This window comes from Fimicolochytrium jonesii (genome assembly GCF_025526975.1).
Source record: "Fimicolochytrium jonesii strain JEL569 chromosome Unknown EV422scaffold_37, whole genome shotgun sequence".
In the NCBI taxonomy this organism is placed as follows: domain Eukaryota; kingdom Fungi; phylum Chytridiomycota; class Chytridiomycetes; order Spizellomycetales; family Powellomycetaceae; genus Fimicolochytrium; species Fimicolochytrium jonesii.
In genome coordinates, this window is record NW_026515704.1 from 247,464 (window position 1) to 272,936 (window position 25,473).

The 25,473-nt window shown below is 53.7% G+C and overlaps 8 protein-coding genes across 8 annotated transcripts; 5 read left to right on the forward strand and 3 right to left on the reverse strand.

Moving 5' to 3' along the window:
* Positions 1–920: 920 nt before the first annotated feature.
* Positions 921–3,145, forward strand: EV422DRAFT_545984 (phosphatidylinositol 3 and 4-kinase-domain-containing protein). The gene has a single exon (XM_053071499.1). The coding sequence runs from the start codon at positions 1,138–1,140 to the stop codon at positions 2,833–2,835; it is 1,698 nt and encodes a 565-aa protein (XP_052921398.1). The 5' UTR covers positions 921–1,137; the 3' UTR covers positions 2,836–3,145.
* A 2,026-nt stretch (positions 3,146–5,171) lies between these two features.
* EV422DRAFT_509840 (uncharacterized protein) lies at positions 5,172–6,941 on the reverse strand (the record flags this gene model as incomplete). Its single annotated transcript, XM_053068879.1, has 1 exon — positions 5,172–6,941. The coding sequence occupies one exon, from the start codon at positions 6,939–6,941 to the stop codon at positions 5,172–5,174; it is 1,770 nt and encodes a 589-aa protein (XP_052921399.1).
* Positions 6,942–8,742: 1,801 nt separating this feature from the next.
* EV422DRAFT_501328 (P-loop containing nucleoside triphosphate hydrolase protein) lies at positions 8,743–11,898 on the reverse strand (the record flags this gene model as incomplete). Its single annotated transcript, XM_053068187.1, has 14 exons — positions 8,743–8,849; positions 8,928–8,993; positions 9,075–9,244; positions 9,304–9,427; positions 9,493–9,576; positions 9,677–9,849; positions 9,917–10,527; positions 10,599–10,746; positions 10,832–10,919; positions 11,000–11,221; positions 11,284–11,363; positions 11,436–11,612; positions 11,678–11,705; positions 11,793–11,898. The coding sequence occupies 14 exons, from the start codon at positions 11,896–11,898 to the stop codon at positions 8,743–8,745; spliced, it is 2,184 nt and encodes a 727-aa protein (XP_052921400.1).
* A 1,085-nt stretch (positions 11,899–12,983) lies between these two features.
* On the forward strand, positions 12,984–16,827 carry EV422DRAFT_545992 (chitin synthase-domain-containing protein). Its single transcript, XM_053071500.1, has 6 exons — positions 12,984–13,747; positions 13,813–14,498; positions 14,567–15,259; positions 15,343–15,844; positions 15,920–16,302; positions 16,374–16,827. The coding sequence occupies exons 1-6, from the start codon at positions 13,402–13,404 to the stop codon at positions 16,458–16,460; spliced, it is 2,697 nt and encodes an 898-aa protein (XP_052921401.1). The 5' UTR covers positions 12,984–13,401; the 3' UTR covers positions 16,461–16,827.
* EV422DRAFT_545993 (uncharacterized protein) lies at positions 16,827–17,951 on the reverse strand. Its single transcript, XM_053071501.1, has one exon. The coding sequence runs from the start codon at positions 17,751–17,753 to the stop codon at positions 17,019–17,021; it is 735 nt and encodes a 244-aa protein (XP_052921402.1). The 5' UTR covers positions 17,754–17,951; the 3' UTR covers positions 16,827–17,018.
* A 374-nt stretch (positions 17,952–18,325) lies between these two features.
* On the forward strand, positions 18,326–19,763 carry EV422DRAFT_571821 (3',5'-bisphosphate nucleotidase; the record flags this gene model as incomplete). The annotated part of the gene is made up of 6 exons (XM_053073038.1): positions 18,326–18,335; positions 18,417–18,542; positions 18,616–18,788; positions 18,857–19,105; positions 19,178–19,435; positions 19,575–19,763. The coding sequence occupies 6 exons, from the start codon at positions 18,326–18,328 to the stop codon at positions 19,761–19,763; spliced, it is 1,005 nt and encodes a 334-aa protein (XP_052921403.1).
* Positions 19,764–20,586: 823 nt separating this feature from the next.
* On the forward strand, positions 20,587–21,462 carry EV422DRAFT_571822 (coatomer protein complex, subunit zeta 1-like protein; the record flags this gene model as incomplete). Its single annotated transcript, XM_053073039.1, has 5 exons — positions 20,587–20,610; positions 20,686–20,830; positions 20,941–21,088; positions 21,173–21,250; positions 21,330–21,462. 5 exons carry the CDS (start codon positions 20,587–20,589, stop codon positions 21,460–21,462), a joined length of 528 nt encoding a protein of 175 aa, XP_052921404.1.
* A 368-nt stretch (positions 21,463–21,830) lies between these two features.
* Positions 21,831–25,364, forward strand: EV422DRAFT_293783 (uncharacterized protein). The gene is made up of 16 exons (XM_053066043.1): positions 21,831–22,030; positions 22,130–22,453; positions 22,553–22,602; positions 22,673–22,874; positions 22,950–23,040; positions 23,153–23,276; positions 23,349–23,503; positions 23,566–23,640; positions 23,708–23,827; positions 23,898–23,947; positions 24,045–24,113; positions 24,222–24,357; positions 24,428–24,572; positions 24,689–24,879; positions 24,968–25,045; positions 25,178–25,364. The coding sequence occupies exons 1-16, from the start codon at positions 21,954–21,956 to the stop codon at positions 25,268–25,270; spliced, it is 1,980 nt and encodes a 659-aa protein (XP_052921405.1). The 5' UTR covers positions 21,831–21,953; the 3' UTR covers positions 25,271–25,364.
* Positions 25,365–25,473: the final 109 nt, after the last annotated feature.

A 25,473-nucleotide genomic window follows, 5' to 3' on the forward strand; every position in this document is an offset into this window, starting at 1 on the left:
CTTCTTTGCCGCGCTGGCGGATAAGCTCTTCTAGTGCTTTGTCTTCCATGATGAGGTGGATTTTGCTGGATGAGTTTCGTGCGATAGTCACAAACTGCGTCGTGGTTTTATTCCGAAATGAGACCGGAATGAACCGAAAATGACCAGTTCTTATCAGCAAACGAGGCATGAGCCTCGGACTTCTTGTTTGTCACATTACGGAGGTCAGTCGCACGACAAGCTATCCAAACAGGTGACGCTAGGCAGGCAGTTTAGGGTTGAGCTTAAAACTTGAATAGCTGGTGGTCTGTGATGGGGCAAGATGGCCCGCAGTTGAAGATGTCGCAGGAATCGCGAAGGGGTCAACTCAGTGTAAAGAGGGTAAAACGTGGCATCCGCACAGATCCACATGCGATTAGTGGCTGTAAGTCCAGTCGCCCACTCCTCCGCTTTCCCAACGCTTGCTTGCCAAAAGACAACTAGTTCCCCAAGGACACGTTCCCACGACGATCTTCGCAACACCCTCCGCTTGGCTGCCCTCCGTTCTGTCCGTCTATCTATATGCGACTGCCCCGTTTCGTTCTCCCGCACCCTAGTTAGCCCTTTATGCCGACCCCTCGCCCGGCGGCCCACACCTCATCTTCCACATCCTCCTCACCGCGTCCTGTTCCCACGACCAGCAAATCCGCCGGCCCTCGTGTAAGCAACTCCCCACGAAGCAGAGACAAGGCTCGAAAAGGCACCAGCAGCCACTCTGCACCGTCTGGCAACGCGAAATACACGCTGGTCGACGAAGACGACGAAACGACGAACGACTTTCTAATGAGTGACGTCAGCCCGGTGAGTGAGTGGGGAATCAGTGCTGTGCTGCCTTGCCATCTGTGTCACCTCCAGTCTGGTCATACTTCCGAATTCTCACGCTGTTTGTTCGTCTATAAGCAGCATCCCAGCAGCTCGCATAATCGGGATCTTGCACACGGACATGACTCGGATTCCGAGTCGGATTCTGGTCATGGGACGCAACAGAGTGGGGCGGAGTCCGCCAAGTCGTTGATACAAGGAGACAAAAGGTCGTCACGGGGAAAGAAGAAGGGGAGGCGGAATAGGAATGCATCCAGAAATACTGGGGGAGCAGTCGTGTCTCACGCGCCGAGCATCATGGACGGGTTGGAAGAGCCGTCCACTGAACACGGCGGGCGGTTACTTTATGCGGACTCTCTGGTCAATCCACCCGCCAACTACACGAACCCAGTCGCCCCAGTCACACCTCTGACCGCGACAGAGTTCCTCGCCATCGTTGCAGAAGTGCGAGCTGCCATTGCTGAAGGCATATACCCAACCCTTATCTCGCAAGGCTCGAGCGGTTCCTATTTCTGCAAGAACCGAGCAGGAGAGATCGTCGGCGTGTTCAAGCCGAAGAACGAAGAGCCATATGGACACCTCAACCCGAAATGGACCAAATGGATCCATAAGAATTTGTTCCCGTGTTGTTTCGGAAGGAGCTGCATAATACCTAATCTCGGCTACATCAGTGAAGCCGCCGCGAGCTTCATCGACCGTCGTTTGGAACTCCGCGTCGTGCCACGGACGGAAGTCATCTACTTGGCCAGCCCAACGTTCTACTACTCGCGAAAAGATTGGAAGGCGTACACGAAGGGAGGCGAGCTTCCCGAGAAGGTTGGGTCCTTCCAAGTGTTCTTGAAAGGATACAAGGACGCTACCCGGTTTTTCCGCGAAGGATATGAGAAGATGCGGAGATCCAACTCCACGTCTCTTCCTGCATCGAACCGCGCGTCGGCGGAGAACCTGCCGCGACAGTTTCGGTCGTCAGGCAATCAGGCCAACGCAAACTCACCTTACGAATGGAGCGAGCGCGCGCGAATGGAGTTCCAATGGGGCTTTGAGAGGCTTGCGGTGCTCGATTACCTGATACGGAACACTGATAGAGGACTGGATAATTGGATGGTCAAATACGACGAGGCGCGTGATGAAGCGGAAAAGTTGGCGGATTTGGAAGGTGCGATGCAGGGGCCTCGAGGTGCAGAAGCTCCGACGGTACCGCCATTGTCAACCACAATCGATATCGCGGACCCGGCTTTCGATTCTGGTCACGATGACGATAGTGCGCCGCTGATCAATGGTGTGGCTGACGCGATATCCTCGACTGCCGACAAGCTCCACTCCCGGGTTCCCGATCAGGCGTCCCATGACGTCTCAGCTTCCGGAGATTCCTCAATCGTCGTCGACACCCCCGCCGCATCCCCCCACCACACCGGCCTCACCTCCCCCGACTCCCAACCCCCCATCATCCAAGTTGCCGCGATCGACAACGGCCTCGCCTTCCCCTACAAGCACCCGGACCGCTGGCGCTCCTACCCCTTCGGCTGGTCCTACCTCCCCGCCTCGCGCATCCCCTTCTCGTCCGAAACACGCATGCACGTCCTGCACCTCCTCACCTCCCCCTCCTGGTGGCGCGAGACGATGGACGGCCTCGAACGCCTGTTCCGCATCGACGCGGATTTCTCTGAACGCATGTGGCGCAAACAGCGCGCGGTTGTCCGTGGGGAGGGATACAACCTCGTTGAATGCCTCCGACGGTCTGAGACCGGGTCCCTAGGTGGTTCTCCATGGGGCCTTGTGCGAAGGCCGGTGGTTAGTGTGTATGAGGATGAGACGGATGATTTGGATGAGCCGGAGCTGGAGGGAATGGTGGGTGGCCCGGCGATGGGGATGCGGCCGGGCCGGAGACGGAGTTTTGTGGAGAGGCAGGTTGGGGGTGGCAAGAGGTTTGTGAGGAAGGTGAAGCAGCGGTTTGAGACGTTCGCGAGGAATCGGCCGTGTTTTGAGAATTGGTAGTTTTGGTTATGGGATTTAGGCTTGTGCGAGCAATCAAGTCGGTGCCTTCGACTCGGACTCGCTCGTTGCTTTTGAGTCTTCCCATCGCCCGACTCGCACCCTCCCTTCTCCTGCTCAATCCTCTTGTATCACCTCTCCCCGCTTGGATTCTTTCTGTATACTTCTTTTGAGGCCCCATCACTGTACAGAAAACTATGTATCGCTCAATCTCAGTTCACATGGAATGCAAACTGAACCCAGACAGACCGAGGATGCGGACGAAAGCACGGGCCAATTTGACCCTTTCCAGAAGATACACCAAGCATGCAGCAAAAGCATCACCTCAAATTCATTACATGGCTGTTTCGTTCTCAACTAAATTCAGAATTCAAACACAAGAAACCTCAGAACATTGTTTACGGACAAAGGTATAGATTACAGCTCCCACAAATAACGTTCCGAGACGGCGTCCATATCGTCCCACTCCAAAAAGCAAAAAAAAGGCAGGGCATCCATATACCACCAATCAACACCCCAAAATCCATATCCCTCTCTCATCCCACCCTACAACTCATCATCAACAGCCCTCTTAAACCTAAACTTCTTCTCCTCCTCCAAACGCACATCACTCTCGGGCGCCGTAACAGTCGAATCATCCACCGAGCGGGGTCCAACAACGGGATAAGTGCGCGGGCCAGATCGACCGGTCGCGAGGCGCGGGTGGATGATGAAATCCGGGATGTGTTCGTGGCCGGAGCCGCCGGAACGACGGCTGAGATGCGGGAGGCCGCCGCCGAGGTGGGAGGGGGGTGGTTGGAGTGGGTGTTGGTCTGAGGCCTTAAGAAGGAGGCGGCAGGGGTTAACTGGGGTGGATGATGAGGAGAGGGTAGAAGGAGGAGGGCACTTACTTTCACTGGCGCAGTGAAGAAGTCGACGACGGCGAAGATGACGAGGACAAATGTCCAGAAAACTTTGACGTACCACGTGGTGTGCATTATGTGTATCTGCTCCGTAAGATGGCTTGGTGGTTGCTAATGCGTTCGGGTAGGTCTCTTGTAATTGTGAAAGAGTGTATTGCGAAAAAAAAGGAGCTTGGGTGAAAATGGGGGTGCAACGGGAGTAAACAAGCTGCTGCGCGGGTGAGCGCCTCTCGCGTTCACAAGTCGTGACGTGAGCAGATGCACGCCTCAGAACTTGGACGCTCCTCGGGCTTCAAAATCTATACAAGGACGGTTGACTTAACCCCCCCTAAACATGGACCGAGCTCGGATATTCATTAGTTCTGCAAAAGATGGTGCTCATTCGAGAGAGCAGAACCGGAGCAAGGCGACCGACTCCGGCTAGCCCGCGAAATCCACTTAGCATACATTCATCTTCAAAGTCAGTTCCGTAAAAGGCGAATATGGATCGAAGCGTCTTGCGAGCCGGTTTTGACCAGTATAGCGTCTGGCGGGATACTAGCATGCCACCAGCGTAGCCGCAAGATCAGCAAAAGCGACATTAAATGTAAGTGTGGAAGCTCATTAGTGGCGTTGAGATACTTTTCGGTGATGCGTTTGGTGTCAACTTCCCGTCCAAGTCAGTTCGTGAGGCGCATTGGTCATCCGACTCACAATCGGGTAAGTACATTGGTGATAACGTTCTTTAATGTGGTTGCCGAGCACGGTTGTTCCTTCGTATTTCAACGTGCTGTAACCCATTTGGCAAACAATCCCATGCTTTGTTCCCTTATTTTGTAGATGCTCGTGAGAGCTTTGGCGTCACCCAGAAGTAGACACCAGTGCCGGGGCCATGAGCAAGGCCATGGTAACCCAACTCGCTTCAAAAATACGATTGACAGTAAGATTGGACATGCGAGTAAGTTTAGCCTAGTTGCCAAACTAAGCAGAACTGATACTTGATGATTGATGATCTTGCAAAGGTAGTGGGAAACCTCACCCAAAGACCCTGTATGTGGAGTAATGGAGAAAGGTGCCCTTACGGAGCGGGTAACCTAAAGGGGCAGGAAGCCTCTTACAGTCATTTACTCCTTTTGGTTACTCATCACCCAAACGCATTGGCATCACCAGAGAACCCGTAATTGGCCAGCTTCTTGACAGCATGACAGCATACGTTCAGCTGTCAATCTCTTTTGGCTCATCATGCACACCACGCCAACAGCCCGGCCTTTCCATCCTGCGGCCATCGCACAGGTATATCATTCGATTGGATCAGAAAAACCAAAATCACTGGTGATTCGTCAAAGGTATCTATATATATGTCTAAACGATATACCTACATTGAATCTACATTATGATAAGACAGGATTCGCCCGAGTCAAGTTATGATAAGCTTCCAATGCAAAGCGATAGTTGTGCCTATCCGTCGTTTATCCCGTTCAGCTGGCTCTTAACGGCAGCATCCACCAGCCCCAGGACTTCTTCGTGCGGGATCCAGATCCACTCCTCGTTCTGCCAGCCCCGTGCGTCGCCGTCGCCTTGCTTTGCGGGACGCCAGCCTTTCGGGACGGGTTTCCCACGGTATTTTTTCTCATACTCCTCCTTCCACATCGCTTTCCCAATGAAGTGCACGAGGCCGCGCATGCGGGACATCCGGCGGAACCCTCGGGACCCGAACACGGGTGGAAGGATCTCCACGACCGCCGAGTCTGGCCGCATCACCATCGTGAAGCTCATGCCGGCGCCGTGGTGGCCGACCAGCACGTCCGAAGCGTGGATGAGCCGGACCTGTTCCTTCTTGGACATGGTGCCCAAGTCGACAACGTTGACCTGAAACCCCGGGTGCTGCGCACGTATCGATTCGACCAGTTGGTCGATGTGGCGGAACTTGCGCGTCTTGGCCCGCTGAATCACTGTGATCGTCGGCTGGCGATGGATGTCGGCCGCTGAGCGCTCCTTCAATCCGTAGAACTTGAAGATCCAGCGCACGAATGTCGACAGCAGCGTCTCGCGCCGGCACGTCTCGTACGTGGCGCTGAGCAGGGCCGACCAGAACGGGCTGGCCCAGCCGACTGTCCCGATGACCACGTCGTAACAGGTGTCTGGCGAGAGCTGGGAGTAGCGCAAGGGCGTTCGGCCGGTCAGCATCTTCCATTCCGCATCCCATGGCCCTTTGCGATTGTCGGGGAAAACCACCAGCGCCTTTTTGATTTGCTCCTCCGTCAAGAGCGGATTTCCCGTAGCGGGATCGATGGCGATGCGCATCGCGTCGTATGACAGCTTGTTCTGCCAAAGCTCCATCAGCCTATGCCATACATTGTCATTATGCTCCTTCAGCGCCGGATAGATGATCAGCTGCCTCTTGCTGGTATTTTTGTCACACCGGAGCGTGCTATTGCCCTCCAACATGGCTCCGTAGCTGACTTCCGGAATAGGGGTCCCATAAATGACAGGCCGCTTCACCTGGGGACCAGTGCATTGTGCGTGGAACTTGCGCTCGGTCTGGTTGAAGGTCACGCCCTGCAGCAGATAGACGGGCGTGGCGCCAGTGAGTTTCCTATGGTGCGGGTGCGTCTGGACGGCGAATCCGTGCACCCGAGAGCCGCCGTCACATAGCGTTTCCGAACTGTTTGCGATGTTGTACACGTAGTCGTCTGTGAAGAACGACTGGCAGAGCTCGTCGTCCTTCGACTTGTACTCATCCGGTAGGTCCAGGTACGGCCGCCGTTCCACTTTACGACCCTCTGCGGGGACGACGCGGGTCCGGGAAAGCGCCGAGGGGTTAATTTTTGACGAAGGGGCGACGGCCTTCAGACTCGATGCAGTTGCGGTGGGAGCTCGATCCAAGTTCTGGGGAACAGTGGGAACAGTGAGAACTGCTGGTGGCGGACCGCTGGGAGTTCGGTCCAATTTCTTGGGAACAGTGGGAACAGTGAGCACTGCTGGTGGTGGACCGGGGGCAGCGTGTCTGGGGTTCGATGCAGAAGCGTGTGCCGATGGAGCTCGCTGCAACTTCTCCGGGACGGTGAGCACCGGTATCGCTGCCGTTGCGACCGCCGAAGTCCTTCTTGCAAAGACGCTTGAAGCAGTGTAGTAGTATGAATACCCGGTTGCGGTGAGGAGCAGGACGGTCGCGGCCAGCCGGACAAACTTCCTATGTCGCCAGGGTGCGACTGCGGCGACGGTCATCGTCGGCGGGGCTGATGGCGGAAGGCGGGCGAATGAGAAGGCAACGGAGAGCAGACAACGAGCGGACAGAGGTTGGAGCGCAACATCACGTTGCGAAAAGGCCGAGACGATCTATTACATATAGGCCAGCCCTGCACCGTGGGGCGGCCGATATGGACATTGAGGCGTCAAAGCGTCTCTCATAGTGCAAGCCCACTTCCTTTTCCGGCTCGTAATAATACCTCGTCTAAGTCCATCGTAAATTTAAAGTGCGTGCACAGGAAAAATTTGAGTTTTCTGCGGTCGAGATGCGGCCATTTGTGGTCATACCGTATCCAGCTGCAGCTGCATGCAAGTGGGTTTGCGGGCCACTCGGAAGCCAAAACCTTTCCAGTGTGAACAGTCAACACTGGATGGAGGATGGGGGAGCTGTGGGGAAGCGAAGTTGAACGTTCCAAGCCTGCCATTCACCTGCCATTCGTCCATTTGCTCCAGGCAAGTCCGTGAGACGCTTGACCGCCACCTCCCAGAACCCCTTCGGTATATACATACTCTACACAGATCTCTCTGCCGTCCCTCACGAAACTCTGGATCCCGCCTCTCGGACGCAGAATGTCTAACCGTAAGCTCGCGAGCAGCTTTCGTAAGGCTTCTGCGCGGGTTTGTTTACTCCCGCGCTCAATCGTGACGTGAGCATATTACCTCTAGAAACCCCTCAGTCTTGCGCCCTTAGTTCCGCAAAACGATGGGGCGGATGAGCTAGGCTGATGAGGAGGGCGGAGGTTCCAGTTGGCAACAAGTCTCTGCAGTGTGCTAAACACCTGCCATACAAATGGGTGAGCTGATTTACATGCGCATATCGCCCGTAGCAGTTTCAGAGGTGTGCGAGCAAAGCGCACGGACTTCTTCAGTCCAAAGGTGGTCCTGAGAAACGAGAGAGGTTTCGCAATGCAGAAAGATGCAGAGCGAGCGTGTCGGCGATCTTAACCTTCTAATTCTATCAGCAACAGGCAACAGATCAGCCAGCATCATATTGAGCCTTCACAGAACGGAGGTATCTTTTAGAGGGCCATGCGGGAAAGCATCAGGGAGAGGAAAGAGGGTACCTGCCCTCACAATTTCAACGACCTCCAGGACCTTTTCTTTTACATATACATTCGTTCGCAATCTGCGCTTCACAGCCTTCATATATTTGATATGGTACCTTGAATCAATGCATTAGAAGCACTATGCAACAAAAAACGGTGTTTTTCCATTTCCCAGCAGGAATATCGGGAAGGAAGAGAAAGTGTGGGGAAGGAAACTTCATTGCTTTGACTTACGCCAATCGTGTAAGCATACCTAGGAAGCTCAAAGGATTGGCATAAGTAGAGCAACGTTAGCCTGCGTAATATGCTGATGTCCCTCGGAAACTTCGTCTGTTCAGCGTTAGTGCTGTTCACCGCCCTCTTCTCCCGACAATAAGGAAGATCGCTTTCCTTCCTAAATCAGGCCATCTTCCTGTCCGATGCCAAATCTTGAAGCAAAAGCGATGTCGTTGGAAACCATTTTACGCCACATTCGGCACATGCTACGCTTCCTGGCGGTTTGGCGTTGCGAATCGTGATTTACTTCCATATCTGTTGTATGTAAATCGTATGTGCGTAGCCCGCTCGACTTCCCAAAATAATTACGAAGACATACAAATTTCACGTATCAGATAAACAAACCACTTCCTCCCACTTCGCATTCCGGAACCCCCCCCCTCCAAAAAGAAAATAACGCTCCATCGCCTTCACTACAATATACTAATATACATATGCGACCTACGGCAACCTTTCCTTCATGCCACATTTGGCACATGGTTTTTAACAATGAGCAACGTGCCCTGGCCGTTGGGCAGCGTTTGCGTAGTTACTTTCACTGTTTCGCCGTCGCGGATGGAGCCCTCTGTGCACGTGAAGTAGATAGATGATAATGAGCAGGTTGAACATGCGGCTTGTGATGTGGAGTGATTATTGGACTTACCGATGAGGGCCTCGGCCAGGGGACTCATGAGCCGCTTCTGTATGACTCGGTTGAGCGGTCGTGCGCCTATCAAGAGGGATTTTGTCAGTCTCAATGCAAGAACTCCGAACGCATTCCGCGCCTGGCCATCAGAGACGACCAACATACCATAAGCAGGATCATACCCCTCCTCCGCCAACCACTCCTTCGCCGCATCGTCCACATCCAGCGTCAGTTTATGGTCCTGCACGCGTTTAGCAACGTCTTTGATGCGCACGTCCACGATGTCGCGGATGCGGGCGCGGGAGAGGCGGTTGAAGACTACTAGTTCGTCCACTCTGGTAGTGCGGAAAAGGAGAGTTGTTTTATGATCAGTATGAGGAAGTGTGATGTGGACGAATGGAAGGGGACTTGCCTGTTGATGAATTCCGGAGGGAAGTGTTCACGGACTGCGCCGAGAACTTGCGCTTTGGCTTGGGTGGTCAGCTCGCCTTCGGGTTGGAGGGTCAGGTAGTCGGCACCTAGAAAGCGGATTATGTTAATTTCTCAGTCTGGGCGTTCCCACTGAGCTATGAAAGTAACATACCTAGGTTCGACGTCATGATGATGATGGTGTTGCGGAAGTCGACCTTGCGGCCTTGCGAGTCGGTTAAAAAGCCGTCGTCTAGGACTATCGTTTGTACGATCGCAGGAATGATGAGGCAATGGAAACAGTCAGTGAATGTGATCACTAATACAATCTAGCCAATAGAAACAGTGATGAAGCCTACCTTGCAGAAGGATATTGTTCACCTCCCGATGCGCCTTCTCTATCTCATCCAGTAGCACGACCGAATACGGTTTTCGGCGTACGGCTTCCGTCAACTCGCCGCCTTCCTCGTACCCGACATAGCCCGGGGGCGCGCCGATGAGCCTTGACACGGAGAACTTCTCCATGTATTCGCTGGGAAAATGTTTGTCATGTTTAGTACACTTCTCCAACAAAGTTTTACGTTCAACTTGACCCTCACCTCATATCAATCCGGACAATGGCCGACTCCGTATCAAACAAAAACTGTGCCAACGCTTTGCACAGCTCCGTCTTTCCCACTCCCGTGGGTCCCAAAAACATAAACGACGCAACCGGCCTAGTCTGCGACTGCAACCCCGCCCTACTCAACCTTACAGCCTCCGTCACAGCCTCAATCGCCTCATTTTGCCCAACCACCCTCTGCTTCAAAGCCTCCTGCATATGCAACAACTTCTCCCGCTCGCCTTTCATCAGCGTCTGCACGGGGATCCCCGTAGCTTTCGCGACCACTTTCGCGATATCGTTAGCCGTAACGCGTTCGTGGAGGAGACGTTCAGGGCCTTCGGTTTCCTCAGTGTCTTGAGGGATCTGACGTTCTAGCGCTGGGATTTCTTGATAGAGGAGTTGGGAGGCCCGGGTGAGGTCGCCGTCGCGTTGAGCTTTTTCGAAGTCGACGCGCGCTTGTTCGAGCCTTTGTTTGATGGTTTTGATCTCGTTGATGCGGGCCCGCTCGGTCTCCCAGATTTTGGTGAGCTCGTCTTGTTGGCGTTTTTTGTCTGATAGCTCGTTTTCGAGTTTCTCGCGGCGTTCTTGGGAGACTGCGTCTCGTTCCTGCAGAGGATCATGTTAATAGTGGTAGGTGCATTGACACGTCGCTCTGCACAGGCAATTAGGTGGCTTACATTCTTCAGAGACTCGAGTTCGATCTCCGTCGTCAAGATTTGCCGCTCCAGGTTCTCCAGCGCTTCTGGCTTACTCTCCTGCGCCAGACGAAGCGCCGAGCAGGCTTCGTCGACGAGGTCAATGGCTTTGTCCGGTAAGAACCGGTCGCTGAAAGGACAAGAACATGTAAACCACCGGGACGCATCGCAGAGGCGCCATGGTGCAAGAGGCAAAACGAGGCAAAAGCACTTACGTGATGTAGCGATGCGAGTACTGGGCGGCCATGACTAATGCGCTGTCGGCAACCCGCACTCCGTGATGGACTTCATATTTCTCTTTCACTGGTTTGAGCAACAGTAGAGTCAGTGTCCACCTTTCAAACTAAATGACGGCAATTGTACAACAAACAAAAAACACTTACATCCACGCAAGATCGAAATCGTCTCCTCAACAGTCGGCTCCCTCACAAGAACCGACTGAAACCGCCTCGCCAATGCCGCATCCTTCTCGATGTACTTTCGATACTCGTTGATGGTGGTGGCGCCCGCGCAGTGCAACGTGCCGCGAGCCAGCGCTGGTTTGAGCATGTTGCTGGCGTCCATGCCGCCTTCGCCTTTACCGAGGCCGAAGAGGGTGTGGAGCTCTGTGGGAAGAGGGGGCGGTGAGTGACAGAGTAGGTTCGAGTCCTCTCAGACGGGGACTTACCATCAATGAAGAGCACAATCTTGCCCTCTTCAGCCTGCACGTCGGTCAACACCGCTTTCAGTCGTTCTTCAAATTCACCTCTAGAACGGCCGCATTGCCTCAATATCTCAGCTTCACCCGCCTCCCGCACGCTCTCCTAACTGAAAGCTTACCGATACTTGCTCCCGGCAACAAGCTGCCCTAGATCAAGCGCAATCACCCTTTTGCCCTTCATGCTTTCCGGCACTTCCCCTTTGACAACGCGCTGCGCTAAACCTTCGATGATGGCGGTCTTCCCCGCTCCGGCTTCGCCTATGAGCACTGGGTTGTTCTTTGTTCGGCGACACAATCTGTTGTATGGTGCATCAATATCCTGTGCGTTGGTAAGGGCAATGATGCAAAACAATGCACTTACACTTGTATTGTACGCCTAATTTCCTCATCTGCATTCGGAGAGAGCGGGATTAATCGTATTGGACATCTTCTCCAATACCTTGTAAAAGCATTCTCCCGCGATCTATTCCCCTTACCTCTTCCAATGACAGGATCCAACTTCCCGTGCGCGGCAAGCTCCGTCAAATCGACCCCAAACTGCTTCAACGCGGCTCCTTTCTCAGGCGCCTGATTCGGGTTCATGTTCATGCGGAAAGGCATTCCGCCCATGTTTCCACCACCTGCCAGCAATACGCTCGGTCAGTATCGCGTCAGAAGTATCACCTGCATTTTCAAGATGTGGGTAGATCACCTGGCCCATGTTGGTGTCTAACATGTGGAACGAAAGCACTTCCCACAGGGTGAATGACAACCGCACTTCGCAACAGCAAGGAGGCTGGCGCTCTCGCAAGAGCTGCCTGTGGTTCCAGGAGCCGTAGGGCTCTTGCTTGTTTGATGCAGTTCAGTCGAAGCGGTTTGAGCATCTTGATACTCTTGTTTCGGAATTCCAAGGTTGACCAGTGCGGTGGTGTCGCCTATTTTCTGACTATTCAAAGTGTTGTCCTGAACAAGGTTCACTTGATCTTATCCTTCACTCCCTTCACTGCTGCACCTCTCTCCCGGTGATGGCAGGTCATATATATTGCGCCTAATGTGGGGGGGGATATCAAGTTCCGAACGCGGCGGTCGTTCTCCAACGCTCCAGAAATTTCCTTGGTGATGACGACTTGAAGGCAGCATCGCGTTGGACATTTTCAATTTAAAACCACGCGTAACCCTACCCTTGCTAACCCTAACCCGTAACGCTCGACGTTCCGTCGTCCCTCATATTCCGCCAACGCTCAGAAAAGCTGAGAAAACGCCTTCGATGCCTTCAATTTATAACCCATTGCCCGGCCTGTCATGTGTATGCATCGATAGAACAGTATGTCAAGTCGGTGCTCGGCAGCGACATCCGGTTCAATCAAAATATCGACCGTGAGCAGAACCGTGAGGTCGCATTAAGGCCTCAAGATTCGAGTCGGCTTGTCCCACGACAGCACAAGGCTCAAGCCTGGGTTCTCGGCGCTCTCGCAGCTGTTGTGGGCTGGCTCTGGGAAACGGTAACGCCGGTACGTGATGCTTGGAAACAAACACCAATTGATATCGCGCATTGCCCCTCAACTGTTTCATATCGCGGAAAGCGGCCGCAGCTGGGATGGGCTTTGTGATCCCCCCCAAATCGGCGTGGTGGGCCGCCAGCATTCCATCCCCCCTTTTTGAACCACAACAGACCAGGGCCGCTAATCAACAAAATTGCTGATCGTCCCCATATTTGATTCCAAACAAGCACGGACTCCGCTTTGGTTGTTCCCGGCCCGTTTCACCTGCCGTTGCAGGTTCAAAATAGACGGACTCCCATCTCGAAGGCTCCTGCGGGCAGCACTATTGTTGCGTCGGGGGTTGTACTCGTCGCCAGCTGCCATATTACTTCTGCTCGACATTACGACCGACCAGCTTGTTCGGGATTTTGTACGCATTCTCGAGTCATCCGAACATCTTACCTCCTGCAAGCGTTTTGGAGATTACTTCTGGACGGTTCAAGTGATTGGAAGTCGCTCTCGATTGGCCGGCCCATCGAACGACTGTATATACGACTGTATCATACAAAACCGTCCTTAGACTTTCGGTGACTTCGTCTAGAGTGGCGCATTTCTTCCCGCCACAATGTCCTACGACCAGCAATACGGGCGGGGCGCACCTTCGGCTCCTCCTCGCAGCTACACGCAGGGGACTTCTGGGTCGTCCAGTGCGGGTGGATACCGGAACAACCAGCAGTATGCTCAGCAACCGCCACGGCAGCAAATGCCGCAAGTTCCCGCGCGGAGCAACTCCCAGCCGTATCAAATGCAACCGAGCCCCCCGCCGCAAGCGCAATTTCCGTCTCCACGCCCTTACGGTGGGAGCGAGCGGTCATACACTGGTTCGGCTTCGGCTTCCGGCCGGAGTCAAGCAGGCTCTGCGCACCCTCTTAGCCCTCATGTGCCGCCGCAGGCCGGACCGGCCTACAATGGTGAGCTTCGTTTGGGGTAAGAACACTCTTGCCCTATGATTCTGATTACCTTATCGCCTGCACAGATCCTCGCGCATTCGGATCTCCCAATGGGTTCCTCGGTCAGAACCCAAATGCTCCCGGCATGGGCGGCTATGCCCCGATCGACTATCTGCCACGTAAGAAAACCGTGCGCAAGATCCCACTGACTCCACAAGGAAACTTGGTGGTGGACATTCCCGTCTCGGACAAAGTGTTGAGCAATGGCAAACACCGCCAAGAGGAGGAGTTTTCCCACATGCGATACACTGCCGTGACCTGCACGGCAGATGAGTTTTCCACCAAGGGTTACAGCCTGCGTCAGCAAGAATACGGCCGTCACACGGAAATTTTTATCGTCGTTACCATGTACAACGAGGATGATTTCCTTTTCTGCAAGTCCATGCAGGCGATTATGAAGAACATTGCCCACTTGTGCACTCGTTCCCGGTCCAAGACTTGGGGAAACGAGGGCTGGAAGAAGGTCGTGGTCTGCATTGTGTCGGATGGTCGTACAAAGGTCAACCGACGTGTGTTGGATGTGCTAGGTCTCATGGGAGTCTACCAGGATGGAGTCATGAAGGATCACGTCAACGAGAAGCCTGTCACGGCTCATTTGTTTGAGTACACCACGCAGGTTGCTGTGGATCCGCAGCTGAATATTAAGGGTTACGACAAGGGTTTTGTGCCGGTCCAGATTCTGTTTTGCTTGAAGGAGAAGAACGCCAAGAAGGTAGGTCCCAGTGATTCAGCAGTTATGAACATCGGTGACAATCAGCTAATCTCTTCAAACCCCTTTAGATCAACTCGCACAGGTGGTTCTTCAGCGCCTTCGGACCGCTCATCAAGCCCAACATCTGCATGCTTATCGACGTCGGAACAAAGCCCCAGGAAACCTCTTTATACCACCTGTGGAAGGCATTCGACCGAAACCCCTCCGTGGCAGGGGCTTGCGGTGAAATCTACGCCGAGCTCGGCACCGGCTGCAGCAATCTTCTCAACCCCCTGGTCGCCGCGCAGAACTTCGAGTACAAGATGTCCAACATCCTCGACAAGCCTCTCGAATCCGTCTGCGGTTACATTTCGGTGCTTCCCGGAGCTTTCTCTGCATATCGGTACATTGCTCTTCAAGGCAAACCCTTGTCGCAGTACTTCAAGGGCGAGACGATGCACGGCGGAGCTTCCGTGTCGACCGCCAACATGTACTTGGCGGAGGATCGTATCCTATGTTTTGAGCTCGTGACAAAAAAGGATCAGGCGTGGGTGCTGAAGTACGTCAAGTCGGCCAAGGCCGAAACGGACGTTCCCGACAATGTTCCCGAGTTTATCTCCCAACGTCGTCGTTGGTTGAACGGGAGTTTCTTTGCTGGTGTGCACGCGCTGCAGCATTGGTACCACATCTTCAAGAGTGGTCACAATATCGGACGCAAAATGCTGCTGTTGCTCGAGTTCCAGTACAATGCTATTATGACCCTCTTCAACTGGTTCGGTTTGGTGAGTCATCGCTGTTCTGTTGATATGCTCAGGTTTCGACTGACGGCGGTTGTCGTTGGTTCTAACGCTCTTTTCCTATGCAGTCATTCTTCTACCTCACCTTCTACTTCCTGGCGCAAACCACCCAACCCACCGAAACCACCTCCGGGCAGAAAAACTGTGACGGACTTTTCGGATGTTACGGGACCGACATCTTCGCTATCCTCCGCCAAGTCTACATCGCCGCCATCGTCACCTGCTTCATCTCAGCCATGGGCAACCGGCCACAAGGCTCACGTTGGATTTACATCGGATGCATGGTCCTGTTTGCTCTCATCATGGGCATCATGCTCTTCTTCTGTGGATACAGCGTCTACACTGCAGTGGATAGTGCATTCGCGTCACGCACTGTAAAGGGGTGGACTGACATCAAGGGGGTCCTGATGATTCCGCGATTGAGGGATATCGCCTTGTCGCTGGCCGCGACGTATGGCCTGTACCTGATCTCCAGTTGCATGTTTTTGGAGCCGTGGCATCTGGTCACGTCGTTCTTGCAGTACCTTGCGCTTATGCCCAGTTTCATCAACATTCTGATGATCTATGCATGTAAGTCTTCCGGTCTTCGCCCCACTCGTTGAGTCTTTGGGGGAATGCTGACCGCCTTCTCTTATTCGTCAATAGTCGCCAACCTGCACGACGTGTCCTGGGGAACCAAAGGCGACAATTCCGCAGCCACAGATCTCGGCGCCGTAACCTCCTCCAAATCCAAAGACGGCACGCACGTGGTTTCCGTCGAGATGCCCAGCGAACGCACCGACATCAACGCATCCTACGACAAGTTTCTCAAATCGCTCGCGCAGCCGCGGCCAGACGGCAAGCAGAAGCGTGACGCAAAGACGAAGCAGGAGGATCATTTTAAGCAGTACCGAACGAATTTACTGCTGTCGTGGATGTTTAGCAATGCGTTGGTTATTATCGTGTTGACTACGCCCGCGCTGGCGGGCAAGGTGATGACGGGGTTAGGCGTTACTCAGCGGCAGGAGGACTTCAACCCGTTTTTGAAGGTGAGATTTATCAACACTCTTCCTCCCTCGGCGATCGAATCACTAAATATCCAATTTATCATCTTCATTAGTTCACATTCTACTCCGTCCTGGGCATCTCCTTCGTCCGCTTCTTGGGAGCAACGGCGTACCTGGTCAACCGCGCCATCTGCGGTTAAAAGACCGGACACATTAGACGGCGTAAAAGGACAAACCCCAGCACCCTTTTGGGGACCAGTCATTGTAAATATAGAACAAATCACCGGGACTCTTCCTCCGTTCCCTCGTCTGTTTCCCGGTTTTGCTGAGGCTAGAGCGATATACAGTACCCCTCTGTGACACTTTGAACACTTTTGTTTTATGTTCGGGTTTTGCTTGATAGACTTCTCCCTTTTTTGCTGTCACGTTTTTCTGTATGTATATAAGTAACTAAACACTGTCAGCGGTAAAGAGGAAAGAGGTAAACCATCCGTCGAGCGGTGTACTTCTTCTTCACCTTCCATTCTGAGCTTCTCTCAGTCCTCTACCGCCTCGTCGGCCCTCTTGAAAAGTATCGGTCGTTTGTCGACCATCATCCGTTAGAAGTACTGATTATAGGATATTGATTCATGAAGGATGGAAGAACGGCACAAAAATGGGTTTCACTGCATACCAAAAGGATTACGCCGCAATCGAGGAGTCTAGTCTAAGGCGCTCTACACTTGCTATTACCAAAACGGAAGCCCGAATATCCTATGCTACAAGACGACGAGGAACCCAAGACCAGCCAGTACAGCTCCCAGCAGACCCGACGAAGCACGCAAGCTGTCCACCGCACCTGCCGTAACGATCTTTGCATCCGGCGGCGGCGGTAACAACGTCCACGTCGGCATCGCCGGTCCCCCAGCCCCTCCTCCACCAGTCGTCGTATTAGGTTTCGGCACCGCGGAAGGATCAATAGCCGAGCAAGTCCTATTAACCGCAAACGGCGTAACAACATCCCCAACAGTGAAGTTCTTAACCGCATCACTCCCATCCTTCCCATACGCCCCACTCCACCCCGTCGCCGCGTAAAAGTACAGCGTGACCGGCCTCGTCCAGCATTTCTCCTGCGTCACGTTCCGCAGCTGATATAACCCGTTCGTCAGCGGTGGTAGAGTGCTGGCCGCGCCCGTCGTGTCCAGTAGTTTGACGTAGTTCACATTTCCGCTGTCGGGAGTCAGGCATTCCGTTCCTGTTGGCGCCACCGGGGAGTATCCGAGGGCGAGGATGGCGGGGGCGACGCTGACGGCGAGGGTGAGGGAGCTGTTGAGGGGGACGGTGTAGGTGAAGACTGAGCACGAGAGGGCGGGGATGGTGTAGGTTGTGTTGGGGGTTAAGGCTTTGGGGGCGGGGATTGGGTCGAAGGCGTGGACGGGCTGGTGGCTGAAGAGGGTGAGGGCGGTGAGGGCTGTGAGGAGGAGACCTCCGGATTGCGAGCGCTTTGAAGTCATTGCGAGCGCTTGGAGGGAGTGCCGGAGTGTAGCCGTGGGACGACGGTAAGCTGTCGGTGCGAGCGAGAGGTCGTCGTCTCGTCTTTGTATCGGGAAGTTCCACACCAGCGAAGAAGTCGAACGGCGCAAAACAGCGGGAACTGGACAGCAACATTTTGAACCAGACCGTGACTGCGCCACTTGCCGCACGGACAGGGGAAACGTCAACAGCTGGGGCACACTCCTCATCCGCCCAACACACCCTTTGGCACCATCACAAGCGGCAGCACGACAAAAGAGCCAGTCGCATGGCGAAGATCAGAAGGAGAAATTTGAGGTATGGACGCTCAGAAGGCTACAGGTTGGACGTGTGGGTAGCGATGGAGCGGACAGATACCAGGGACACGTAAACGAACAGACTGGATGGCGCACTAGGTCATCCTTGGAACCAACGGGCTGGGCTGACTGACATCTTGCACCAGGCTGTAGTGTTCCGCCATATGATCGTCGGTTTGCTGAATAGACCGCCGACACTATCAATACTCCGACGCAGCAAATCAATTCAAGTTCGAGGACCTCGTACTTACATCACAATGTCAGCAAGTAAGGCTGACCCACACTCTTCTTACATTGCCCACTCCTTGCAGCTCTTTCTCACGCTGGTGTTCGATTTTCGAAATATAGGTCTTGCACACGAACGGAAGGTCGCAATCGACGCGGTGCTCCGCGCGTCGAAGCTTTGTCAAACGGTGTTCCACAATCTGGTGTCGACGCAGGCGATTAGCAAGCAGGATAAGAGCCCTGTAACGAGTAAGAGCTGCTACGGCATGCTTTCCCTACCGTGCGGCGGAAATCTGATGCGTATATCATGCATGATCTTCAGTCGCAGACTTTGGAGCACAAGCAGTGGTCAACTCCATCCTTCACGCCGCGTTCCCAAACGATCCTATAGTCGGTGAGGAAGATTCGGCGGAGCTCAAGAAGAACGAGGACGTCAAACGGAAGGTGGTGGAGTTAGCGAACTCGGTGGTAGATCGGAAACTTTCTGATGAAGAGGTAGGAAGGCGGCTTTGGTGTACTGGAAAGGTGGAGATGCGTTTATCTGACCTGTCCGTCGAATGAAGGTCATAACCGCGATCGATCTGGGCACGTACGCGGGAGGAGCCAAGGGGCGATTCTGGACATTAGATCCGATAGACGGCACAAAAGGTTTCCTGAGAGGCGAACAGTTCGCAGTGTGTCTGGCGTTGATTGAGGATGGTGACGTGAAGCTTGGGGTCATGGGCAGCCCCAATCTGCCCGTCGACTTGTCGAACCCCGATGGAGAGCGCGGTTGTCTCTTCACGGCAGTGAAAGGCGAGGGTGCCTTCCAAGTAAGCAATCGCGTCGTGTACATTCCCTTCCGTCCCCTTTTTCCGAGCTGATTCCTGACGCCCCATTTGCAGAGCACATTCACATCACCAGAAGCCTTCACACGCATCCACGTCTCCACAGCCAGCACTGCCTCCGCCACAACCTTTTGCGAGTCCGTCGAAGCTGCACACGCGTCGCACGGTGACGCTATCGACATTGCGAGGAAGCTGGGCATCACGAAGCCGTCGACGCGGATGGATAGTCAGTGCAAGTATGGCGTTATTGCGAGAGGGGATGCGGGGATTTATCTGAGGTTACCGGCCAATAAGGAGTATGTCGAGAATATCTGGGTAAGTTGCGGATTCTGCTTGTGCACTGTGAGAGCAAAGCCCTGCCTTGGACGTGGACTGGGCTCGTCATCTGTTGTTTTAAGGGATATGCACTTCCCTAAACATGAACTAACGTAATCTCTCCTGAACACCTAACCAGGACCACGCCGGCGGCTCCCTCCTCGTACACGAAGCGGGCGGCAAAGTCTCCGACGCCCACGGCAAGCCGCTGGATTTCTCACAAGGGCGTAATCTGATACGTAACAAGGGTGTTGTGGCGACGAACGGCAGGATACATGATGAAGTAATGGCCGTGGTCGGTGAAGTGCTGGGGGCGAAGAAGCAGTAAGGCGAATTTTTCTGTGCAGGGAGATCACAGCGGAAGGCTGCTGATAGATAGATATGCTCTTGGAAATATGATCTAGGGCTAGATTATGATTTTAGCAAAGGAAAGCCGTATTGGGAGAAAGGCTAGTCTTGACGCAGGACGGGCGTCAAAGGAAGTGGCAAGGTAAAAGATGTATCGTATGAGCGCCGGCCGCTTAGAACACTCAGGACACTCAGAACTCTGAGCTTAATGGTCTGAGATACTATGATAGTTGGTTGAGTAGGTGCTGTAGTTAGGGTTGAGAGAATTGTGAGAAGACTCGCTTTTCCTTGAGCTGACTTTATATTGGCGGCCGCCAACCGGGATAGGAACCACATCCAACTAGCCCATTGGCGGGGCTGGGGTTGTGCTCGTTGATAGAAAGTCCTACAAGCTACCCTTACCGCTGGTCATCTCAATTGCGCTGCTCTACGCACTGATCGGAGACCGGGTGTGGGGAGAAGTCTGTTCGCTGTTGCTGTGGGATTGTTGAAATGATTGCGGTGAAGGAAGAACACGAAAGCTTGGAAAGCTCAAGACTGCCACGCGCTTTCCTCGCCGCAGGATCTTCATCGACTTCAGTCAATTCACAGCAACTCACCGCCGGGCGTCCCGACACATCCCAAAGCCGGATAGTCGCTTAAAAAGCAATCTTCCGTCCACGAAACGTAAGTGTGCTCTGTCCGCGGATACCGACGGTGCATCGTAATGGCCCCTACGGCGCGACTGACCGACCGACCCTCCTTCGCCTTTGCACATGCAGGCCCACTCCCGCCGCCTTATCGACACACACGCTAGTATCACAATGGTAGCAAGACCTCACCTCACGGTAAGCAGAACAATGGCTCTGAAAACTTCACCTATCTAGTCTGTCTCTAATTCCGGTCAATACACCTGTTTGCAGACCTTGTACACGACGAAAGCGGTCATCATCCTGGACAGCGAAGGCAAACGCATCTTGGCCAAATACTACCAGGCTGAATACCCAACACTGAAGGAGCAGCGGGTGTTTGAAAAGTCGTTGTTCGATAAGACGAAGAAGACTAATAGTTACGTATGGCGGGGTGGCATACTGCTGGAGGGCTGGAACTCGGCGCGGGGAACGATATCCCTGCTTCTGCTAACACTGGTTTCTACTTGTGATTGTCATCACACACAGGCGAGATCATTCTCTTCGACAACCAGATCGTCGTCTACAAGAACTCTATCGACTTGCTCATCTATGTACTGGGGTCAGCAGAGGAGAACGAGCTGATATTAAGCCATTTGCTGAACTCGTTCTACGAGACGCTGTCTATCCTACTCAAGTAAGGAACCTTTATGAAAAGATGGTCCGCGAGAGGTGGGAGTGGTTGTTAACCATCGTGCTTCATTCACTTGTGTACAAGCAGGGGCTTAGTCGAAAAGCGGACTATCCTGGAAAACTACGATCTCGTCGCGCTAGCACTGGATGAGACTGTTGACGGCGGGTCGGTTTCCCATCATGTCACTACTCCTGGCCGTGTGAACATGCACTCATCCATAGCTTCTTTTACCTTCACTTGTCAGAATAATACTGGAATCAGAACCAAGCATCACAGCCTCAAGGGTAACAAAGAAGAACGAGACGGAAGCGGAGCCCTCGTTGTCGCAGATGTTCCAGAAGGCTCAGGAGCAGGTCGCTAGGTCGTTGTTGCATTAGGGGAGGGGCTGTTTTTGGAGAGGTGTGGGGCTGCATGATGTACATTATCGTTGGGTGCGACGACCTGGATGCATCGATAACTCTGTATGGCGATAGAATGAAGAGGGACATGTTTCCAGGGCATACGCTTGAAGCCCATCCTCTGCAATGATTGGTGGAACCGAAACAGAGCGCTGAGTGAATACAGTCTCGATATGAACATGAAAGCATGAACATCAACCCACACAGGTTTGTTGTGGTGTTGGGCAATAGCTCATGACGCTGGCGATGCATGTGCAAAGAAACGCGTAGTCTCGCGCGTCTTGCTGCTCATAATGGAAGGAAACGCGTCAGTTTCGCTCTCGTCTCTTTTCTGTCGTCCTGCGGTTCTGGGTTGAACTCAGGTCTAGATAGACATACAATTATACATATACAGGCGGACTCGTCCTGTCTTCCATCTTTCTCCGGTCTTGGCTCAAGTAGTCAATTGTTGAGAATCGCTTTTTCAAAGCATGGCAGCCTACGCAAGACCCGAGTCCGCCCTTTCCAACAACGATGGAGACGGCTTCAGATACGTCGAGTCTCACTCGTAAGTGATAAGCTCCCGAATGCTTCTTGCAATCGCTTCATTTCCTCTAGCCGAGCAGAGAGAATCCACGATTAATGCGCTCCTGTCTCTCCATAAAAGCACCCAAGACCAACTCTCCTTTGACGCCGACCTCTCCAAAGTAACCGTCAACGATGTGTCCAAGCTAATGCCGCAGGCCGCCGAGAGCGCGCTCGGCACTTCCCGCGACTACCCGCTCTCAGGACCGCGCAAAGTCGGGTGGGCGGCAGATATTGTAGAAGGGAGGAAAGGGATTGGATCGAGACCGCCGTCGCGGGCAAAGACGGCTACCCCGACGGGCGCCGCACAGCGGATATTGTATCCGGGGGATAAGACGAGGCCGAGGGTGTTGGTGGATATGCTGCAGTATTTGAAGACGGAGATCAGGGAGTTGGGGGCGGAGAGGTATGATGGCCGATGTCAACGCAGTTTTTGGCCTGCGCGGACTCAATTCGTCAAGCGTTGATGGCCGTCCTCATCGTCATTCTTCATCGGTGCTGGTAGTGCGGCGCCCGGGGATCCCAGAAGGCTGCAAGTCTACGGCGAGGTGTTCGGTAGGTGTCCTGTCCAGTGGCTCATCAAACGTGAGGCTACCGATACTCACTAACACTTCTACGCCTCTAGAACGCTTCATCGAGGAGTTCACAACCTACCAGCCCTTACTGAGCAACGTCAAGCTCGAATACGACATGGCTCTCCAACGACAACAGTCTCTTGCGGACAAGGTGCAGCCGCTGGAAAGCCAGTTGGCTGTGCAGCAGTACATGGCTACGCGCGAGCTTGAGGCGGCAAGGGCGGAAGGGCAGCGGCAACTTGAGGCGCAATTGTAAGCGATTGATTATGAACGGCTTTGCCTCTCTACGTAAGGTTGACTCGTGTTGACCTTTTTGGCGCTTTATAGGCAAGCGAACCACGATCTGCATCGCAAATGCGTATTCCTCGACTCACAACTCGAAAGCCTGCGACATCAGCACGACAAACTCAGTGAGGAGGTGCGACGGCGAGATGCCCGCAGCGAAGTGCGTAGGACGGGCGCCTCATTGATCATCGTTGCTGTATGCAAAAGGTGACGCCAGCAAGACTGACGCTCAGCCCTCAGTATAGGAATACATATCCATTAAAATCGCCGAGATGCGCGAGGAGATGCAGACTCTGGATCGACAACGGCAGGAAGAGCTAAGGGTTAAGGAGACACGGTGTGCGGAACTGACCAGGGCTTTGAGAAAAGGTACCTGGGAAGAGCGCGACAAGAGACGACTGTACAAGAGGGTGTAGGACTGTTGCTGATGAGAGCTCGCAGCACAGGAAGATGGACAGAAAGCGACAAAAGCCCTAGAGGCGCTCCAAATCACACAACTGGGTTCCGTCACGCAGGCCGTGCATGGGGCTGTCATCAAACAGCGTGACAAAGCGCTCGAAGACTGCGATGCTGTCCGGTTGGAGTTGGGTCGCAAGGTGAGTTCCACGTCGATGCACGTCATCCATTGTACATGTCGCTGATTGTTCGCTTCATGCAGGACATCCAAATGGGCGGCCTGCGAGATGAGATCACGAAGCTGCAGCAGACGCTGAAACGGAAGGAGGAGGACAAGGTGAGATTCCAGCCGGGAAAAACACATCTCTAAAGCAGTGACGCTCAAATCCTTCTCTCCCCAACAGTATCCCGACTGGCAGTACATCGAATCAATGTGTCCCGCCGGCATCCGTCAGTACGAGCTTACCTGCAAGGACAAGGACTACAATGATTCGATCATACTTTTGATACGGGAGATACTTAGAGTGAGCGGAGCCCTTTCACCATTCGCAAGAGCAAGGACATTGCAACTAATGGACTTCTATTCGCCTGCAGTTGAAGTCGTCACAACCTGCAGCAAGGGTTGCGGATTCCGGGCAGATGGGGTGAGTTGTTACGACGGTCTTTGCCCCGTGCATACTACTCGAATCCATTACTGAGCGACATGGCGGCCAACTACTCACTATCATTCGACGAGATCAGATTTACAGAGACGGAACCCCGCTTCTTCGTCGGACTCGGCCTAAACGCATCCGTGCCCAAACACCTGCGGTAAGATCCCCGACAGTCTCCATCTTCCATGATGGAACCTCATCCGCTATGAGCTTTATACCCTGGCGGAAAACAAAAAACTCAATCACGCTTGGCATTTCCTCGTAGGTACAAAGGCAAGATCCGCAACCGCCAACTCTCCCGCAAAAACCTCTGCCTCCTCCTCCGCGACGTCTGGACCGCCAAAGCCGTGTACGATGCCACCAACGCCGCCAAATCAAAGCGTGGGGCCGTGCGGTCTACGGTAACGTTCAAACCTCCGCATGTCACATGCCCGCTGAAACCCTCCGAACTCACACATCCCGACTCTGCAGCTGGCAGATTTCCTGTACGCGTACCTAAAGAAACGGTTCGGATCGCAAGATATCGTCGCCGAGTTTGGGTATAACATCCATGAAGCGTGTAAGAAGCATCGGTTCCAGAGTGTTGAGTGTTTGTTGTTCTACGATATCCTTACAGGTATGCCATATTGTGACCAAACGTTGTCATCGAGCCCTCGGTGTGGAACCCAACGGATCGACATCCCATACCATATTCATCACTTTCCCACATCCTCCTACTCCCACAACCCACAGAACAACTGAACGAAGACGTGCACCACCACCAAACGCGGCAAATGGAGCGGCTCAAGAACCACTTCTACCGCCACGACGTCGACCTGCACGAAGGCAAAGCGAGGGGTATCGTGCCCAAGGAGAACGCTATCGAGGGACTGAGGAGTTATTGGCCGGAGAAGACGCAGAAGCAGCTGGAGCAGTTGCGGCACGTGAGTGGCGAGCGGAGGGATTCCTGGAGCGGCGAAATCAGGGTGTCCGTTTGAGATCCCCCTAAATGCCAGTTGCGGTTCACTTTAGGCTATGGACGCTGACCAGCCTGGGCCGAACCTGACGTATCGGTGGTTGTTCCAGACGGATTCTGATTGCATGTTTCTGGTAAGGGATCGCCTCGCCGTGGGTTCTTCTCTGTCCTGACGGACGGTCTCTGTCCCTTCTCCAACCATTCGAGCAAGAATCCGTGCTAGGGCATCTTTTCTCATTTTGCATACACAAATTACATACGCACAGGACATCGTACAAGAGCAAGAGATGGAAATGCGCGAGATCTACATCGCGGGCCTAACGGTAAGGAATCGAAGGAAAGGCCTTAAGGCGAAGTAAGGCGAAGAACAGACGTCGAAACTCGACCATCTACCCTGCCTGTTCCCTCCCTACCGTTGCGCCGATCCTCACCAACGACCTCCACTAACACCGCTCGTTCCCCGACTCCCATCCCTCCCAGAACCACCTCTGCTCAACAATGCGCTCCGAGCCCTGGCGGAACCGCGCACCCTCCCCCACTAAGGCACTAACACCCGCAACTG

Excerpts from the sequence above, each read along its gene's own strand:
- EV422DRAFT_545984 (XM_053071499.1), top strand. The coding sequence starts at position 1,138 with ATGGACGGGTTGGAAGAGCCGTCCACTGAACACGGCGGGCGGTTACTT.
- EV422DRAFT_293783 (XM_053066043.1), top strand. The coding sequence starts at position 21,954 with ATGGCAGCCTACGCAAGACCCGAGTCCGCCCTTTCCAACAACGATGGA. Across the intron at positions 23,641-23,707 it reads AACGGAAGGAGGAGGACAAG|TATCCCGACTGGCAGTACAT; the intron begins GTGAGATTCCAG and ends TCTCCCCAACAG. Across the intron at positions 23,948-24,044 it reads GCGGATTCCGGGCAGATGGG|ATTTACAGAGACGGAACCCC; the intron begins GTGAGTTGTTAC and ends CGACGAGATCAG.
- EV422DRAFT_545992 (XM_053071500.1), top strand. The coding sequence starts at position 13,402 with ATGTCCTACGACCAGCAATACGGGCGGGGCGCACCTTCGGCTCCTCCT. Across the intron at positions 13,748-13,812 it reads GGCCGGACCGGCCTACAATG|ATCCTCGCGCATTCGGATCT; the intron begins GTGAGCTTCGTT and ends TCGCCTGCACAG. Across the intron at positions 16,303-16,373 it reads ACTTCAACCCGTTTTTGAAG|TTCACATTCTACTCCGTCCT; the intron begins GTGAGATTTATC and ends CATCTTCATTAG.
- EV422DRAFT_545993 (XM_053071501.1), bottom strand. The coding sequence starts at position 17,753 with ATGACTTCAAAGCGCTCGCAATCCGGAGGTCTCCTCCTCACAGCCCTC.